Source organism: Grampus griseus (assembly GCF_964374135.1).
Source record: "Grampus griseus genome assembly, chromosome: 15".
NCBI classification, from domain to species: domain Eukaryota; kingdom Metazoa; phylum Chordata; class Mammalia; order Artiodactyla; family Delphinidae; genus Grampus; species Grampus griseus.
The window spans coordinates 57,238,431-57,260,260 of NC_139009.1; the positions used below are offsets into that span (position 1 = coordinate 57,238,431).

Consider the following 21,830-nt stretch of genomic DNA (forward strand, 5'->3'; position numbering starts at 1 on the left):
GCATTTCTTTCCCCTCTTACATGTAAATTAAAGTTAGTGGTAACCTGTCTCCTAGTTGTGCTTTAGATGTGGAAAATAGGTGGTTTTATTTGCTGTATTTGTTGATCTCTGATTTTTTGGAGAATGTGTGGTGTGATTAGAAGTTAGGTGGCTACAATTATTTGGTAGGACACTGGAATTCCTCTATTTTAACGACTTCTATGGTTTTCTAAGATGCGAAATGTCTGACTTTCAAATGAAGTTTTTGTTTAAACCTGATGACTCTTGGTAATCAGTAAGTTAACTCAGATAAGCCTTTAGTACCTTGAGAAGGATGTTATGCCATTCGTCCTACTCCCAGGAGTCTCTAGCCAGTGTACTTCTTTGAGTCTTTATGTTTCTTTGTTTTTCTACAGCCTTTTCCTTTCCACCTGCAGACCAACATCATTGTTAATGCACTGACTACTAAACCCTATGCACTTTATTATCTGCTGTGAATAGACAGCTGGGAATTCAGATAACTCATCTCATTAGACTTGGGTGTGATCTTAGAATAAACAGGACCACGTGAAAGCCTGAAGGCCTCTTGGAGCTTTATCTAGGGCTTGAGTTTTCTTAGAATGTCTATTTGCTTAATAAATAGCCATTCTTCCTTATTTCCAGTTGTTTAGTGTGTTTTAGTTTACAGTCAAGCTGATGTTAAATCATCTAAAAATGATATTTTACATAATGATAATGAGGGAAGCAGTACAGTACCAAGAGCAAAGATGTCTTTAGAATCACAAATCCTGGTCCTGCTGCTTATTGGCTGTGTAACTTTAAGTAGTTGCTTAACTCGTCTGCACTTCCATTTCTCACCTGAAAAACAAAGATAGTAGTATCTTCCACAGGTTTTGTGAAGATGAAAAAAGATATATGTGATAAATATGGAACAGTGCCTTGGTCTTGGTAAATAATTGCCATTACAGTTAGTATGTTAATAAGAATGTATGAATATTTACTCTGCACAAGGAGCAGTGATTGCTGTTACATAAAGCAGGTCATCAGATCTTTAGGATCTGTTTGTGACTTTACCCGCTTCTCACCATCCACATCCTGAAATTCAAATAAGCTTTAATGATAATTTGTTAAATCTCTAAACTTTCCATTGAAAAAGCATAAATTATTATTTTGTAACTTACTCATTATTTAGAGGTGTGGTTTAAAAGGGACAGGTATAGCTAAATGCCTGAATGATGTTAATTTCAAAGCCTCTTTAAAACACTTTTGTGGGTACTATAGAAATGCACAGCTTGTGATGAAATTACATTGTTGTAGAAACATGTGTCCACTAGAGGTCACATTATACTTTTATCTCATAGCTTCCTGCAAAAATATGGTTTGAAAAAGAAGGAAACCCAAGCTGGACTATTACAGGAACCATCCTTATATGTCATGGTTTTATATTGGACAGTTTCTTACTCTGTTGGTTAAAAAATCAATTTGTATTATTGAAGTTAACAATAAGATATTACTCTCCAAGTTATAAATAGAAACTTCTTACTCCTCACCACACAATAATTTGCATTCTTGAAACTACTTCTGAATGATTACATGTAGGCATAGAGTAATATATGACTGTTTTTCTCAGGTATTTATTTTTGTTAATAAGTGTGGATTTGGAGTCCTACCTGCTTGAAGAGTGACCTACACAAGCAACTTAAATTCTCTGGACTTTCAGCTTCCAAATATGTAAAATGTGAATAATAGCTGTGACAGTATTAGGGTGAAGCTCAATATTTAAGTGAAAGTTCTATGCAAATGATAAAGTTTGTGCAAATGGTAAAGTGGATTATTAGATAACTGCTGTTTTGGGCCCACTAAGGCACATTATGGGAAGAATATAGGAACCTCCAAATTTCTGATTGAACAGGCTACTAGTTTATATTTAATTGTTTGAAATAGCCATTGTGGCTAATAGTGGGTATATTTTAAATAGGCTACCTTTAAGATATTTTATTTTAGAAAATGTTCTAAAAATCAACTGTAGCTGTGTGGAATATTCACTATGTGGAATTTATTCCACTGCGATGCTTCTGTTTTTATATAGTCACAGCCTTAAGTGTGAATGAGTCGTTGGCTAAAATAATGAGTACTGATTCCTGGAAGTTTCATATTTTTGCAAGTTTTTATAGAACCAATGGGTTTACTTGAATTTAGGCTTTGCTATAGTCTGCTTTTACTGATAATTTTGGTCCTGATGTGGATAAGGTCAGAGATGAAGTGATAGATACTAAGGTAATGAAGAGGTAGGCCGGATAATTATGGTGCTAAGTAAAATTGGTGATTAAAATGTTTTCATTACGTAAAGTCACAAATTACAAAGGTAATCTTAACTGTTCTGTTAATAGCCATGCAGGGAAGGCTTGATTGGCAATTTCAACATTGAAAGTGCAAGCAGTTTTTTTTTTTAATTGTGGAGAGGGGAGATAGAAAGTGCAGAAGTGAAGGTTGCAATTTATTTTATTATTATTATTATTTAAATATTTATTTGGTCGCACTAGGTCTTAGTTGCGGCAGGCGGGCTCCTTAGTTGTGGCATGTGAACTCTTAGTTGCGGCATGTATATGGGATCTAGTTCCCTGACCAGGGATCGAACCCAGGCCCCCTGCATTGGGAGTGTGGAGTCTTATCCACTGCGCCACCAGGGAAGTTCTCAATTTTTAAACTTTGGTGTGCAGAAGTGATTGTGAGAGTAAGTAGAACAGTGTTGGCTCAAAACAGGAAGCAAATATATAATTAAAATTTTTTTCTTCACTGTAAATACTTGGTTTTCACTGCTCCCTCTCCTACCTTCCTGTTCTCTTAACTACTGCTAATGGCCCTGAGCTCAAATGCAGGTCTGCCTGACCTGGGTCTGCTTGACACCAAAGCTTGTAGTCTTACGTTTTACATTTACCAGACTGCTGCTTTTTGAGACCTTCTGTCATTATAACATAATTTATCTTATCTGTATTTGGAATGCTTCCTGATAAGTACATATTATATAGATTTTTTTCTCATTTTATGAATTTTATTGATAAGAATCCCTACTAAATGTCTGTCTTGAATGGAAACCATCATGAAAGGTTTTGGGATCTGTTAGTTTCCAGCCTTGAGTCTCTGCTTCACTGTTTATTTTTCTGTGATTAAGGTCCCTTAATCTCTGAGTTGTTTCGTTATTTGTTCAGTGAGGACAGTCATTTCAATATACAGTTGTTGAATGAATAATAGATTTCATATCTAGCCTACTGATTTCAGAAACGTTGCTGTGGGGTTTGTTGTTATTTAGGCAGGTGGCTGTGTTTGAAATTTTAATTTTTTTTCTCCTGTAGATAACAGATAAGAGAGTGTCCAGAAGACATGCCATTCTTGAAGTGGTGGGTGGTCAGCTTCGAATCAAACCGGTAAGTATGTTATTAATGATTTATTTTAACATTTTCTCTCTCACGTGTTTCCAGCTCCTGATTGGAGGGGCTTATTTTTAAGGTTATGAAAATAGGGAATTAATGTCAGAATATGTTTTTCTTATTGCCAGAAGATAATTGGGAGATAAAGATCTAAACTGTTTAAGCTACTTTTTTTTCCCATGGGGCAGTGCTACATTTATGTAGTTAGAATCTTAATGAAAGGTGACTACCAGTTCATGTGTACATTATGATTTTGTTCATGAGTAGGTATTACAAATAAGATTCTATAAGAAAGTCCATAACTGTGTAATGGTTGGCTTTTGGGGGATGGGTTAGCAGCCAAAGTCACTTAAGTGTTATAGACTTCTTTCAATAGATTTCTGTACCTAGAGTATTTTCCAAATTGGCTTAATAGAGATGCTTAATTGGAGTCATGTCTATACTTGGATGAAAAGTATTCAGGTGTATTTTGAACTTCTGTGACTATTTAAAAGTATCGATAATATAAAATAAATATACTTAAAGGTGATTTTATTAATGGAAAATTCTTTCTTCAGGTTAAACTTTATCCCTTATGAAGTGGGTCAGATTTCTGTATGGGTGTTTAACAATGTTCAAACAAAGAAGACACCTTTTAGAAAACATTCTTTACCTTGCTTGGTCTTTAATTAGATTGTGTTGATATAAGTCAACAAGTGTCTTCTGAGCACCAAACTGTGGTAGATACAAAATTAGAAGTTAGAGCAAAAATTCCACATTAGATTATAGACTTTTAAAACTAAAATTTGGGATGGTAACATTTTATTTAAATTATACCTTTGTTTATATTTATCTTTTAAATATTGTTTAGTATAATTTTATGAACTTTTATTAAGTGACCTTATACACATGGGAAAAAGGTAAGTGTTTTTACCCTTTTCTTGGTACTATTATTTTTGACAACTTAGAATGTCTAATTCTACATAGTCAGTAAGTTGTTAAATGAAAATTAGAACTCAGGTTCTTTGAATCCTCTGCAGTATTTTTTTTTTTTTCATCACATTTTCCAAGTCAGGATTCTTTTGCCATGTTCTCTTCTTTAAAAAAAATTCTTGAAGTTAAAACTAATTGTTTCAACTTATCTTCACAAGACGTTTTAGTGCCTTCAGTTGAGTAGAACTTTAGAACTGAAAGCAATCTTAGATTCAGGCTTTTGTACGTGGGAATTTGATTTGGGCCAGAGCTGGCATTGCATATAAATGGAGAAGAGAACTTTTTATCAATAAATGGTACTGGGACAGTTTGTTGTTTGTTTGGGCAAAAAAATAAAAAAAATAATTAGACCCCTACCTCAAACCATACACAAAAATCAATTCCAGATAGATTAATGTGAAAGTCAAAGCTGTAAAACTGTTAGAAGATAACGTAGGATAAAACCTTTATGACCTTAGATTAGGGAAAGGTTTTAAAATAAGATATAAAAAGCAGAAACTGTAAAAGAAAGATTGAAAAAAAGCCAATTACATTAAAATTAAGGACCTTTGCTGATCAAAAGACACTATAATGAAAACGAAAAATACAACAGGGAGAAGATACTTAAAACATATAATTGACAAAGGAATGATATCCAGAATTTATAGCAAATGCTTTCAGTCAATGAGAAGAAGATAATCCAATAGAAAAATGGGCTGAAGATTTGAGTGGCACATTGCAGAAATGGAAACCTGACTGGCTAGTAAACATGAAAAGCAGGTGCTCAGCCTTCTTATTAGATGGAGAAATAAATGAAACCACAATGAGATATGATTCCATACCCAACAGATTGGCAAAAATGAAAAGTCTAACAATTTCAAGTGTTGGAGGAGCAGTAGAACAAGTGGAATAGTTATGAGCTGTGGCTGAGAGCTTAGATGGTGCAGCCACTTTGGAAAATAGCTTGACGCTATTTCCTAAAGATGAAGGCTTGTATTCCCTGCAAGCAGACCTCACACACACACAGGTACCAATAGATATGTACAAGAGCCTGAAGAGCAAAATTGTTTATATGATAGCAAAACACTAGAAGCAACATAAATTTCCACCAACAGTAAAATCAATAAATATATTGTGATATATTAATTTAATGAAATGTAGTACAACAGTGAAGATACATTACTGTGAAAGCTGAAAAAGCATGGATTAAAATCAGGAACATAATACTGAATGATGAAAACAAGCATTGGAAGAATATTTACAGTGTGGCTTCATTTATGTAAGATTAAAAATCCTACAAAGTAAACAATATATTCAGGGTCATAAACATAGGTGGTGAAACCATAAAGAAAATCAAGGAAGTGATAAACACAAAAATCAGGATAATTACATCTGAGGAAACTGAGAAGAGAGTGGTTAGGTAAAGACTCATTGGTAACATCAAAGGTAATGGTAATATTCTTAAACTGGGTGGTGGGTCCACACATAATATCTTACATGTATTATGTCTCTAAAAAATTATTATGGAATATTTATAACATGAAAAAGGGTAAAGAATAGTACAGTATATTGCAGTTATTTCTGTAATGCCAAACTACCAAACATTGGAAGACATTAAAAATGATTTTTTAAGGAAATGTGCAGTTCTAGTACTAGAATTTGATTGCTCTTTTAGAAAAATATTTAATTGGGTTTTGAATTTTATTCCAAGAATTACGGAATTCACTTTATATTAGTTGAAGGAAAGCTGCTTCTTGGACTTAGTGATATACGTATGGGTTCTTTGCTTTATGTAATGCTTGATTTCTTGTTTATTTTAATATAGTTTCAATAAAATACCTATCCCCTTGAAATAGATTTATTTATTTAATCAGCATCTTATTGTAGCTGCACCTTCAAGGTGCAATTTAGAGAAGTTTAGAGGAATCCTAACACTGACTTTGTTAATGGAAGTTTAAGATTAGAAATAATGAGTATGAGATGGACAGATAACTTCCAGTTTATTCATTTTATCATAATGTGTGCTAAATATCACTTATTCTCTGTTCTAGTCAATCACAAATTATTTGATCTGCTAAAGCAAATTATATATACAACTGTAATAAAGTGTTGAGAGAGAAGTTTTAGTTTAAAAAACTTTGTAAAATTATATAAATAAATATAGCAGATATTTTGTTTTGATGATCCCTTCTGTATGCTGTATATTCCACTTTATGTTTAAGTAATTAAATGTTTTTTTGCTTTCCCTCAAATTAGAAATCTAAGTAAATAAAAAAGTAGCTTTGACAATGATAGATGAATGCAATTAGGGGAGTAACTAATTTGGACTTTTAAATTGGATGAATTTGTCTTTTTTTCCTGCTCTAATATTTCCCTTTAGAAAAGCCTCTAGCTCTTAGCAGTTCTTGGAAATAGTGCATGAGGAGATAATATTAGCTCATGGGGAGATGATGCTAGCTTTTTTGTGTGTCGTTTAAATTTGATGTACAGTCTGGTATCAGCAGGGAGAAGATGCATTCTGAAGGCAAAATGATGATGTTCTTTGTAAATGACTGTATCACCAGTGGTTAGTTATGTCATCAGGGTGAATTTATAGCTGTCAGTGCTTTTTTTCTTTTTTTTTTTGCGGTACTCGGGCCTCTCACTGTTGTGGCCTCTCCCGTTGTGGAGCACAGGCTCCGTATGTGCAGGCTCAGTGGCCGTGGCTCACGGGCCCAGCCGCTCTGCGGCATGTGGGATCTTCCCGGACCGGGGCACGAACCCATGTCCCCTGCATCGGCAGGTGGACTCTCAACCACTGTGCCACCAGGGAAGCCCTGTCAATGCTTTTATTTCATTTTAATAAAAACTTACTCTTTGGTTCTTGGATGATTGAGAGAGTAGTTCTAAACTGTGTATAAATTGCAAAAGATATGTATTTTTTGCCATTTGGTATTGATTCTCAAAATATGCAGCTTTGGGTGATTGTATCTTTTCTATTGCACAATGAAATTTCTGAGTTGTGATTGTTTTGCTTCCCATGAAATTATGGGTGCACTTGTAAAATAGCTATAAAATACTAAAATAGCTTTTCCACAACTCATTTTGTTTTTAAAAAAAATGCTTTCCAAATTAAAAAAACACAAAATAAGAGGAGCGCTTTTTTTCGGTATACATCAATCTTTGTTTAATATTTAATGATAATTCCAATAGAAAGCTATAGAAAATTGATTTGTATTTTAGTTCTAGTCCTTCAGGGATAATGCATCCTTTGCACCATTTCTTTTTTTCTTTTAACGTCTTTATTGGAGTATAATTGCTTTACAATGGTGTGTTAATTTCTGCTATATAACAAACTGAATCAGTTATACATATACATATGTCCCCATATCTCTTCCCTCTTGCATCTCCCTCCCTCCCACCCTCCCTATCCCACCCCTCTAGGTGGTCACAAAGCACCGAGCTGATCTCCCTATGCTATGCGGCTGCTTCCCACTAGCTATCTATTTTACGTTTGGTAGTGTATATATGTCCATGCCACACTCTCACTTTGTCCTAGCTTACCCTTCCCCCTCCCTGTATCCTCAAGTCCATTCTCTAGTAGGTCTGCATCTTTATTCCCGTCCTGCCCCTAGGTTCTTCTGACCACTTTTTTTCTTTTTTTTGATTCCTTATATATGTGTTAGCGTACGGTATTTATTTTTCTCTTTCTGACTTACTTCACTCTGTATGACAGATTCTAGATCCATCCATCTCACTACAGATAACTCAGTTTCGTTCCTTTTTATGGCTGAGTAATATTCCATTGTATATATGTGCCACATCTTCTTTATCCATTCATCTGTTGATGGACACTTAAGTTGCTTCCATGTCCTGGCTATTGTAAATAGAGCTGCAGTGAACATTGTGGTACATGACTCTTTTTGAATAGAGGCAGAAAATGTTGTGTCTGTCTTCTCCTTTTTTATAAATATTGATAAATTTTTGTCATTTTATAACTTTTAAGAAACAGCCTTTTGGACTTCTTGTATGTGTGGCTTTTTAGTTGGAGTGTATATTGTTTGATATAGATTTTTTTAAAAAGCTTACTCAATGAGTAATAGTTATTTAGATGTGAGTTTTAGGAGCGAACATCAGATTTCTTGGTATGTCATTTTTGCTCTTAGTTCTGGGATCTCCTGTATGAACATTTTTAGGAAAAGAAAAAGATGATCACGGACCACACAGATTGGTCCACTTTCTTTGTGGATGATTTGCTAAATGCCTAATATTTAACCACCTATCATTTAAATATTAAATGCTTTCAGCTGAGTAAAAAATACTCAAACTGACTGTTTTCTTGACTTTGGGTTTGTGATGTGTTTTTAAAGAAACATAATCATTTTCCTTTCTTAAGTATTTTACCTTTTCTTCTCTTACAATTTTATGCCTTTGTATTTAACATCTTAGCTTTTGTAAACTTAGGACTATATCATTATTTAATATGGTTTAGCGATTCATTTGAATCTTTAAAATACTCATGAATAAGAGCATGGTCTTCTCTTAGCTTATAAGAAGGAAACCTCATTTAGAGAATATTCAGGGTTCAGGCAGAAGATATGTATATTCCTGTTTTGACTCTTGTCCTTCCTGCTACCCACCATTCCTCACGGGTGACCGTGGCATACACCCGAGGAAGGGGAGGCTTCCCTTTAAAGGCTGAGGAGTAACAGGGAACATTTCCAAGCCCAGCAACATGCAAAAACACTCAAAAGCTCTAGCCATATGCCAGAGAACCATTAGGGGTGGCTGATAACATAATGAAAGGTTTCTAAACATTACATTTCAGTTATAACTTAAAAAAAAAATCAAACATTCACAGCTCTTTTTAGGAATATGATGTTGCATAAATTGCACTGCATCTCCATTGTTATGCCATCTTGTTTATAAAATTTTATATTAATATAGTTTATAAAACGACTGACAAATGAAATAATTGCCTACCAAATTTATATAGCCTCTGTTTTTAACTTCTACTTCTACCCTTTCTCTCCAAATTTTATTTTACTGCTTTCTTTTAACACAGACTTAAAGGAAATAGAAATGTTTCCAATTGCAGAAACACCTAGGAAGGACTTAACCAGGTCCTCATGAATTTTAATTGCCAGAACTAGATAGACTATATTCATTGCAGCTTTCAGAATTGTCTTTTTTTTCTTTTTCTTTAATTTGAGCATGTAGGTAACAGTGCTTATTTTCCTGGCAGCTTTTGCTTTAACATTCCCTATTCTGTATTAGTCTCACCGGCCTGCCCCAGGCCTTGGTTAAATGTACTGTTTAGATGGTTTAGCATCTAAAATGTAGTCATTTTCTTTCCTAACTTAGCTAAGTAGTTTTTGGTTCCTTTCCCCAAATTCCATGATTCTGTGGTTAATTTAAAAGTATATTATCGTACGCTCTTGGATTAGAAGAATCAGTATTGTGAAAATGACTATACTACCCAAAGCAATCTACAGATTCAATGCAATCCCTACCAAGTTACCAATGGCATTTTTTACGGAACTAGAGCAAAAAATCTTAAAATTTGTATGGAGACCCAAAAGACCCTGAATAGCCAAAGTGGTCTTGAGGGAAAAAAACGGAGCTGGAGGAATCAGACTCCCTGACTTCAGACTATACTATAAAACTACAGTAATCAAGACAATATGGTACTGGCACAAAAACAGAAACATAGATCAATGGAACAAGATAGAAAGCCCAGAGATAAACCCATGCACCTATGGTCAATTAATCTATGACAAAGGAGGCAAGGACATACAATGGAGAAAAGACAGTCTCTTCAGTAAGTGGTGCTGGGAAAACTGGACAGCTACATGTAAAAGAATGAAATTAGAACACTCCCTAACACCATACACAAAAATAAACTCAAAATGGATTAGAGACCTAAATGTAAGACCAGACACTATAAAACTCTTAGAGGAAAACATAGGAAGAACACTCTTTGACATAAATCACAGCAAGATCTTTTTTGATCCACCTCCTAGAGTAATGGAAATAAAAACAAAAATAAACAAATGGGACCTAATGAAACTTAAAAGCTTTTGTACAGCAAAGGAAATCATAAACAAGACGAAAAGACAACCCTCTGAATGGGAGAAAATATTTGCAAATGAATCAACGGACAAAGGATTACTCTCCAAAATATATAAACAGCTCATGGAGCTCAATATTAAAAAAACAAACAACCCAATCCAAAAATGGGCAGAAGACCTAAATAGACATTTCTCCAAAGAAGACATACAGATGAACAAGAAGCACATGAAAAGCTGCTCAACATCACTAATTATTAGAGAAATGCAAACCAAAACTACAATGAGGTATCACCTCACACCAGTTAGAATGGGCATCATCAGAAAAATCTACGAACAACAAATGCTGGAGAGGGTGTGGAGAAAAGGGAACCCTCCTGCACTGTTGATGGGAATGTAAATTGATACAGCCACTATGGAGAACAGTATGGAGGTTCCTTAAAAAACTAAAAATAGAATTACCATATGACCCAGCAATCCCACTACTGGGCATATACCCAGAGAAAACCATAATTCAAAAAGACACATGCAGGGCTTCCCTGGTGGTGCAGTGGTTGAGAGTCCACCTGCTGATGCAGGGGACACAGGTTCGTGCCCTGGTCTGGGACAATCCCACGTGCCGCGGAGCGGCTGGGCCCGTGAGCCATGGCCACTAAGCCTGCACGTCCGGAGCCTGTGCTCCGCAATGGGAGAGGCCACAACAGTGAGAGGCCTGCATACCACACACACACACAAAAAGACACATGCACCCCAATGTTCATTGCAGCACTATTTACAATAGCCAGGTCGTGGAAGCAACCTAACTGCCCATCAACAGATGACTGGATAATGAAGATGTGGTACATATATACAATGGCATATTACTCAGCCATAAAAAGGAACAAATTGGGTCATTTGTTGAGACGTGGATGGATCTAGAGACTGTCATACAGAGTGAAGTAAGTCAGAAAGAGAAAAACAAATATCGTATATTAACGCACATATGTGGAACCTAGAAAAATGGTACAGATGAGCTGGTTTGCAGGACAGAAATTGAGACACAGATGTAGAGAACAAACGTACGGACACCAAGCGGGGAAAGCGGCGGGTGGTGGGGGTGGGGGTGTGATGAATTGGGTGATTGGGATTGACATGTATACACCGATGTGCATAAAATGGATGACTAGTAAGAACCTTCTGTATAAAAATATATATATATATTATTCAAGTCATCAAATGAAAATAAATAAATAAGTAAATAATTTTTTAAAAAAAGTATATTATGGTATTTGATCAGAAGAAGTCATGTGAAGCGACAACTAAAGTTACTTTTGTGATTTTCTTGGGATTTTGAAAGCCAGTAAGCTCATGTGCCGAGTTGCTTGCTTCCACGAGCTTTTTAGCAGATGAAAGTGGATTCTGTTTGAAATTTAGTTTACCTAATTGTACCGATTATAATTTTAAAAAATCATTTAATATGACGTCTTATAGAGAATGCAGTCAAACAGTTTTAGGGGTGACTCTATTTAAGTGATTCAACAGGTAGCATTTTTATTAAGTACATTAGACTTCAAGCCTCACTTCTTATGGTACACTATTTGGAACCGTTCCTGAGATTATTCACTAATGATTGACAGTTGAAATATCATTGATTCTTCCTGCTGCTAGAGGCTTCTGTAGTCATTTTAATCATAGACTGTTAGAACTGTGTTAGGTAGTTATCTGCACCCATGGACCTTGGAGTCTAGTGGTGATTTATCAGATGACTGTCTTTGAACTGATAGGGACTGGTTCCAATAGTTCAAGCAGAAAGGTGGGGTGGGATAAGACATTACTGAGGCTGTAGTAAACAAAAGAGCATTTTTGAGTAGGTCTCAATGATTGGATCAAAGATTGTATGTATAGGGTGAAGATTTTGGTGTATGAAGGTGAGAGATGAGGTTGCAAACCACTGTAGATTTATGAAGAGCCTTCACCGCTATGCTTTGCTTATATTGGAGAAGCATCAGAGGCCTTATGTAGGGAAATGTAAAAAAAAAACTTAGGAAGCAGTGAGGTAAAGGAAATCAGGGAGACTTGATATGATGTTAGCACAAGCAAGAAACGCAAGCAGTGGGTAAGACCTTGAACTAGGGCAGTGACTGCAAATGCTAAAGAGAGATGGACTCGGGATACTTCAGAGGTAAATGATCTGGGGCTTGACATTTGAATGGAATGAAAGAATGTTGTAGATGTTCAATAAAAGTTTGTGGATATTTTGGTGTGTTTTAATATATAATTGAAACTAAATCAGAATATCTTGTATTTACACTTGAAATACCCTATTCTTTTTCCATAGAAATAGGCATTTTAAGAAATAAAAACAAATGAAAAATAAATTATAATGCAAAGTAATCTACCTAACTTAACAACATTATTTGCTTCATGTTTTATAACAATATTCTAGACTTGTTTATATCTTAGTTTATATTCCATAAATGATTAAGATTTTTAAAAAATGAAAGTAACTATATTTAATAAAAAATTTTAACCAAGTTTCCCAATGAAAAGAAAATTTTTGAGGGGTAAAAAGAAAAAAAAAATACTGATGCATTTCTAGAATTTCAAAATACATTAAAAAGAGGACTATTATAAGCTTCCTTAATTTTTCCATAATGAATATTTTGTACAGTAGGAACAGAAGTTTTTACCTACTGAATTTATACTCATTTCTAGTCTGTTCAAACTCAGGGTGAATAAAACGTATCTTAACACCTATAGATATATTAAATGGTTGGGATCAGAAAAGGTTTTGATGTGTGAAAATTTAGTTGTATCTCAAGATACTTTAATGAAGTATAAATAGAAAAACTGAGAATGTTTGGCATATGTCCAATCTCAGGGTGACATTTACCTTGCTATAAATGGGGAGATGGTTGATGTCTCTAGAAAAAAATGTCATTTATACTGATGAAGTAGACAGATGAATGGGTGGTAGGGGGAGTTGCTCTATGTAAAATTCTTTTAAAAAACTGAAGATCTGCATTAATGTGGATTGCTTTGGTATATGCTAAAGCTTATTAAAAGACCCAGTGGTTTAGATGACAAGAAGGCTATTCTGGAGATGGCTAAATTCAGCTTGATTTTAGTTAGAATTTTTAAGATGCCTTTCAATAGGTGTTAATTATGGAGGCAACTCTCATTATCTTTGCTAACGTGAGGTAATCAGTGGAAACATAATTCAAAGTAGGGGATATTGTAATAGTTTTGACATTGAGATATATTTACCTCTTGCAATTTGAATATGGATGATGATCTTCAGAGGGGAATTTCATTTAAACAAAATAAGAAGATTCCTCTGTGAGGAGTAAAGAAAAAAGGTGTGTTGTTTGCTTGAGAAATTTGATCAAGAATTTCCTTCCCATAGTTTCTCATTTTTTAATCATAGTAAGAAATTATTAGGGGAAAATAAGCAGAAGAGAATTTTCAATAGATTAGTGAATTTTGGATATCAAAATTGGGGGACTCAGTTTCCATACTGATAATTATTTTTCATGTTTCTCTTTCCAATGTCCAGTCATCTCTCAAACAAAATAGAAGTATCTTTTAACCAGTTAATTGATAACTTTGCTTTTTTCTTTGATTCCTAGAGAAATGGGAGGTATGTTACAACTATTTTTTTATGTTTAGATAATAATTATGATACTTAGAAGTGCCAGATTTATTAGACTTTTAAGTGTAAGTTTATACTTAGAATTGTTTTGACACAAATTTTGAATCAGTTCGTATTTAGTTGTAGTTTTAACTAGTCATGATTTTAAGTTACTACATCACTGTATTCTTTTTCTTTAATTTGTTAGATACATACAAATCCGTGCTTTTATCAGTCTTCTGAGAAGAGCCAGCTCTTACCATTGAAGACAAATCTATGGCACTGGTTGAATCCTGGAGATAGTTTCTCTTTATTAGTTGACAAATACATTTTTCGTGTTTTGTCTACACATTCTGAAACGGAAGTGGAATGTACTTTAAGGTAAGATTGCCTGATGAAATGCAATTAAGTAATGGTATTTGTAATCTAATTCCTCAGTCATCCACAAAAGCTTCAGTAGACACCGCTCTAGAATTCAACTACATTGGCGATAGGTCTTACATGGTGAGTGTGTGTGTGTGTGTGTGTGTGTGTGTGTGTGTGTTTCTAGAAAACATTAGATTTTGGAAACTAATGCTTCAATAGTGATTGCTTCCATATGTTGTATCTTTTACCATTGTGTTTAGAATATATTTCGCATCTAACAATAACCAGGATAGTTAATTTGAAACTGACTACATTTTCTTAATCTTTTTTTTTAGTTTTTAAAATTTTCTTAAGGTATTAACCTCTGTTTTAGATTATGCTTGTATAACTCTTATTTCTTATAAAAATAACAGAAAATATAGAATAGGGAAACAGATGAAATGAGGTTACAATAAATAGCTGATGTAAAATTGAAATTAATGCACTAGTTTTGTTGAGGCAGTCATTAGCGGATTATTCGCCTTTGTTTTAGTTTTTAAATTATAGAATACTTAAACTGGACCTACAGAAGTAGATGGACAAAATTATATAGAGTGTGTTCTTTGACGGCACTGGTATTAAATTTAAAAATCAATAAAAGTACAATATCTAGGAAAATCTTCAAGTGTTTTGAAATTAAACAGCACATACCTAGGTAACCTCTGGAACCCAGAGAAATCACAAGGGCAATTAGAAAACATTTTGAACAGAATAATACTGAAAACATAACAAAAACATTTGTGAAATATATCTAAAGTAGTCCTTTGAGGGAAATTTATATTAAATGCCTATATTAGAAGAGAAGAAAGAGGTAAAACTGATGCCCTTTGCTTCTATTTTAAGAAGATAGACAAACAGGAGTAAATTAATCCCAAAATAGACAGAAAAAAGGAAACGATAAGAAGAATAGGACTAGAAATCAAGGAAATAGAACATAGACAAATAACAAAGAAGATCAACAAAGCCTAAAGTTAGTTTTCTGAAAAGATTGATAAAATTGACAAGGCTTACCAAGAAAAAGAAGCTGGAAAACACAAATTATCAGTATCAGGACTGGGAGAGGCAATATCACTACTGATCCTGCAGACCTTAAAAGAATAATGAAGAAATAATTATGTAAAACTTTATGCCAGTAAAACTGATAGCCTAAATGAATGGATGCATTCCTTGAAAAACACAATTTACCAAAACGGATACAGGAAGAAATAGAAAATCTGATGAATCCTATGTCCATTAAAGAAATTGAGTTCCCAATTTAAGAATTTCCTGCAAGGAACTTCACTAGTGATTTCTCTTAAACTTACAAGGTACAAATAATACCAATATTATACTTTTTTCTCCAAAATAGAAGAGAGTACACTTCCCCACTCATTTTATGAAGCTTCCATAATCCTGATACCAAAATCAGACAAGAACATTACAAGAAAAGTAAATACAAACCCACATTCCTTATAACAAAATATTTAGAAGTCAAACCCAGCAATGTGTGAAATAGATTTTAACACACTATGACCAAGTGAAATTTGTATGAGAAATGCAAGGTGAATTTATCATATATATAAAAAAAAACCAATCAGTGAAATTCACTGTAACAGATTAAAGAACTGTCATTCCAGTAGATGCCTAAAAACAATTGTGACAAAAATTTAATACCTGTTAAAAAACCCTTAGAGAAAACTAGGAAAAGAAGGAAATTTCCTTCCTATAAAAAACTACTTAGTAGTGAGGTATTGAAAAGTTCTCTCCCTACAGTTGGGAACAAAACAAAGATATCCATTTGCACAACTTCTATTCCATGTTGACTGGAGGTCCTAGCCAGTCCAGTAAAGCAAGAAAAAGAAATAAAGTGCATCATACTGGAAAGAAAGAAGCAAAACTGTCTTTATTTGCAGATGACATGATTGTCTATTTAGAAAATCCTGAGGAAGCAAGACACAAAACAATACCTACTGTATAGTTACATTTATATTACGTTCTATTATAAGAAAACTAATCCATCAATGTTTATTTCTGGAGGATTGACTAGGAAGGGGGGCCACAAGGGAACTTTTTGGGGGGTGCTGGATATATTCTCTGTCATTTTAAAAATTATAGTTGATTTATAATATTATATTAGTTTCAGGTGTACAGCATAGTGATTCAGTATTTTTATAGATTATACTCCATTTAAAGTTATTACTGAGAGATGGCTGTAATTCCCTGTGCTGTACAATATATCCTTTCGCTTATCCATTTTATTCACAGTAGTTTTTATCTCTTAATCCCATAACACTATCTTGCTCATCCTCCCTTCCCTCTCCCTAGTGGTATACACTAGTTTGTCTTCTATATCTGTGAGTCTCTTTCTGTTTTGCTATATACGTTCATTTGTTGTATTTTTTAGATTCCACATGTAAGTGATAACGTACAGTATTTGTCTTTCCCTGTCTGACTTATTCCACTAATGTAAAACTCTCTAGGTCCCTGCATATTGTTGCAAATGGCAGAATGTTATTCTTTTTTATGGATGAGTAATATTCCATTGTGTGTGTGTGTGTATGTGTGTGTGTGTGTGTGTGTGTGTGTGTGTATATTCCATTGGGTGTATGTGTGTGTGTGTGTGTGTGTGTGTGTGTGTATATATATATATATATATATATGTATCTTTGTATAACAACAGGCCATTCATCTGTTGATGGGCACTTGGGCTTCCATATCTTGGCTGTTGTAAATAGTGCTGCTATGAACATCAGGGTGCATGTATCTTTTCGAATTAGTGTTTTTGTTTTTCTAGGATACGTAGCCAGGAGTGGAATTGCTGGATCATATGGTAGTTCTATTTTTAGTTTTTTGAGGAACCTCTGTAGTGTTTTCCATAGTGGCTGCACCAATTTATAGTCTTAAACAGTGCACAAGGGTTCCCTTTTCTCCACATCCTCACCAACACTTGTTATTTGTACACGTTTTGATGATAGCCATTCTGACAGGTGTGAAGTGATATCTCATGGTGTTTTGATTTGCATTTCTCTAATAATTAGTGATGTTAAGCAACTTTTCATGTTCCTGTTAGTAATCTGTATGTTTTCTTTGGAAAAATGCCTATTTAAGTCTTCTGCCCACGTTTTGATCGGGTTGTTTGGCACATGGCTACACGGAGTTGCAAGGAAAGCTGGGCAATGTAATCTCCAGCTGGGTGGATAGCCATTGTTAAAGGTGCTTATAGATCAGTGCCATTACAACTTTGCTGACTGTTATGCAAATAATGTCCACTTAGCCTCTGATGGTTAAATGCTAACCACCTGGCCTCTGCAATTCTAGAATGCTGTCATCTCCATTGATGCTAAAGAGGCTTGTTCTTGGCAGCCTCTCCTACCATCAACATTGACCTATAGAGGCAGTTACCATTGAGCTCTTCAACACTGCCTCACTAGTATATAGTTTAGTGTTCTGGGCCCTTCTGGGGAACATGGTCAGGTGGGGGATTCTCTAGTCTCATGTAATAAGTCCATTTTAGCATGCCCACCTCTTAGAGCCTATTGACCCCCTTTTCAGTATCATGCCAGGGCATTCTCTATTTCTACCCTATTTACTGTAAACATATTCTTTTTCCAAGCATGAACAAGCCATTTCAGCTGTATATTAGGACTGGCTTCAGGTATCCTTGCCAGTACCTTAAATCCCAGGTTGCAGGACAGGTTGCAGTGTTTTTTTTCCAGTTTTATTCTGCATCCCCTGTTTTAGCATCTTCAAGATCTATTCTTGGGCATGCTCTTCTGGTTTCTGTCAGTACATATTAGCCAGGTCCTGTAGCTCTTTAGTAAATATTTGCTTTACTGTTGAAGTAGGGACAGTACTTTTCTAGTCAGGTAATGATGAGTTGACCTTGGTTATTGGAATAGAAGCCACGAGGGGTGGGAGGGCAGGTCTTAAGGAAGGCAAGTATCATCATGACGGGTATACCATTAGGAGGCAGCTGCCTGGTCTCCAGACAAAGAAAGGCTGATATCCTCTAGCAAGGGGGAGTGAACCATGTCTTAGACTGTGGAAGTATTGAAATATATTTTAGACATTTTTTGATACCATTGGGATTCTCATATATTTTAGAACTAGCTCCATTTTGTAGTGTCTACCTCATAGAAACACCGTTGTACTGTTGTGTAAGATTTACATGTATGAACTTTTTAATCTTCACAACCATCTTTATAAGGAATAAGGTACTGTTAAAATCCCTGTATTACAGATTAGGAAACTGAGACACAGAAGGTTTGAGACTTGCCCAAGGTCTCATAGCTAATATGTGACAGAGAATTCAAATACAAGCTGACTAGGACTATAGCTCTTACTGACTTCCCTGACTGTATAAGAAAGCTTACTATAGCAGTCATTCTAATAGTGAAGACACTTGGAGAGTGGCTAAATAAATTTGGTGTAGTTTTAAAATGGAGTGAAAGTGAATGAACTAGAGAGAGCTCCAGGTTAAAATGTGGATAAATCTCCACAATGTAATGTTGAGGAAAAACACAAACAAAAAGATTACATATATATAAAGCATATGCCGTTTGTATATAGATATATATTACATATTATACCTGTGTATTGTGGATTATTTGGATTACTTCATGAATAATATATATATTATGTGTGTATATATATATACACAAGTAATGGATATATACATATAGTAGTAAAAGTATAAAGACATGCATGTGAATAATAAAATCAGAATAATTTTCCTTCAAAGAAGGGATGAGAGGGAGAGGAACAAGATTGAGGCTGGACACAGAGGAAGATTTGATTGTATTTATAATTAATCTGGAGCAAATATGACAAAATGTTTCTATTTGGGTGATGGATACAGAAGTATTTATATTAATAGATAGGTAGATAGAATACATACATTATATTTTCTCTATATTTCTACATGTTGAAATATTTTTAAATTTGAATAAGAACAGAAAAGAAAACCTACGTGCTTTGTGTCAGTTGTAAGGACCCCTGATATCATTGTAAATTTTTTCTTCCAACCAGTTATGAATTTAAGAAAGAGATTTGAACAACAAAACAACCGTACAAAAGCTTGTCATTTCTTTAGGTTCTCACTTCACTCATGTCAACATGCTTTTCATGTAGTGTTTACATTCTGTATAATAAATCCCATTCATAATGAACTCAATGAGAGCATATGGGTCTATATATATCAGCTCTAGTGTGTTCATTTTTCACTCTTTTCTGTATATGTTTCTATGAAATTATTCTGTGAGAAGTACTAAAATCCATACTTTTTTGAGAAGTCAAAGTAAGAAAGCCAAAAAAAAGTTTTAGATTTTAGCTAATTAAATTTTGACATATTTCATGTAGAAGGACCAACGTTAATTTTGCATTCCTATTGCTTCCCCAGTAGTGGGTGCTTAGCAGGCATTGGCTTCTTGAATACATGAATGAAATATTGTATAACATTTTCTTTTTCTGAATTTCATTGCTGATAAGGAAGTATAACATTCTCTCTCTAGAGGGATATTTTCTTTAAAACACTGTTGAGGAAAGGAAAGTAAATCTTTTGTACCAAATTACATTTTTCTTTCAAATTGTTAAAGTTCTTAATACTTAGATTCCGTATAAATAGCTAATTTTAATCACTTTAATTTTGGACAGGACAGAACAATAAAATGTTGATGAAAATGCCATTGTAATATGAAAGTGTGCATGTTTACAATTCATTTATAATTATTTTAAAACTTACTTTTAGATCCAGCTCATACATATTAGCAGTACATTTTGTATTAAAGACAAAATATATAACTTATATTTAAATACAACTTGGAATATATCTTTAAGAGTTAAGAATAACTTAATTGCCAAAACTGTCTTTAAAAAGAAGAAAAGAGTTGGAAGATTCACACTTCATAATTTCAAAACCTGCTGCAAAGCTACAGTAATCAAGACAGTGTAGTACTGGTGTGAAGAAAGACATACAGGTCAGTGGAATACAGTTGAGGGTCCAGATATAAACCCTTACACTATGGCCAATTAATTTTCTACAAGAGTGCCGAAACATTTAAATGGAGAAAAGAGTAGCCTTCTCAATAAGTGGTGCTGGGACAAATGCAAAAGAATGAAGTTAGACTCCTACCTCACAACATAGAAAAACTAAACTTAAAATGCACCAGAGACCTAATATAAGAGCTAAAACTATGAAATGCTTAGAAAAAAACACAAGTATAAATTTTTGTGACCTTGGATTAGGCAATGATTTCTTAGATAGAAGAACAAAAGCACAAGCAAACAAAATAGATAAATTGGACTTCATCACAGTTAAAAACTTCTGTGCTTCTAAGGATACCATCAAGGAAGTGAAAAGACAACCCACAGAAGGAGAGGAAACATTTGCAAGTCATATATCTGATAGGGGACTTCTATCTAGAATATGTAAACAACTTTTACAGCACAGTAATAAAAAGACAACCCAATTTCAAAATGCATACTAAATTTGAGTAGACATTTCTTCAGGGAAAATGCCCGACTGGCCAATAAGCACATGAAAAGATGCTCAACATGAAATGCTAATCAGAGCCACAGTGAGATACCATTTCACGTTCACTAGGGTAGCTATGGTAAAAAAGACATAATAACAAGTGTTGATGAGGTTGTGGAGAGATTGGAACTCTTATGCTTTGGTAGTGGGTTGTAAAGTGTTACTGCCTCTTTGGAACACATTCTGGCAGTTTCTCAAAATTTTAAACGCAGAATTACATGTGACACAGCAATTGCACTCCTAGGAATGTACCCAAAAGAATTGAAAACATCTGTATACAAACAACGTATATGATTCCATCTATATGAAGTTTCAGAAAATGTAAATCTCTAGAGACAGAAAGTAGATTAGCAGTTGCTGGGGCTGGAGAAGAGAATGGGAAGTGACTGCTGATGCATATGGGATTTCTTTTTGAGGTGATGAATATGTTCCAAAATTAGATATTGGTGATCATTGTACAACTTTGGAATATACTAAAACTACTGAATTTTATACTTTAACGGCATGAATTTCATGATTATGTGAATTATGTCTTGATAGCTATTACCAAAGAAAAGGGTAACTCATTTACCTTTGTTATATTGTATTTAGATTAAATTCCAAGTTTTTATTTTTTAACAAATTCTGATTACACTGTATGATAAATCTGTGATAGTTGATTGCTTGAGGAAGTATTTGAAGATAATATAAGAATATGTCCATATCACAGTGACAATATTTATATTTAAATAAAAGTATAAGAGAATAATTTGCACTTTGACCTATTTGAAACTAAATGTTGGAATTTTGTTCTGGGATAGGATTTTTTTGTTGTTATATTTATTCTTGGTAAATATTAATAAAAATTCCCTGTGGCTATAGGATGTGTGTGTATTAGTCTTGAATTTATGCCAGAATAG

At 34.2% G+C, this 21,830-nt stretch overlaps 1 protein-coding gene across 2 annotated transcripts in view; it reads left to right on the forward strand.

The window, feature by feature from the left end:
- The window catches only part of APLF (aprataxin and PNKP like factor), an 81,925-nt gene that overhangs the window by 11,581 nt on the left and 48,514 nt on the right, over positions 1–21,830 (forward strand). Inside the window, exons 2-3 of one of the 2 annotated variants that reach the window (XM_082671959.1) lie at positions 3,333–3,404; positions 14,224–14,396. In XM_082671959.1, the coding sequence (XP_082528085.1) occupies positions 3,333–3,404; positions 14,224–14,396 (245 nt within the window). The remainder of the gene's footprint in view (positions 1–3,332; positions 3,405–14,223; positions 14,397–21,830) is intronic. The other variant, XM_082671960.1, reaches the window with a different exon arrangement.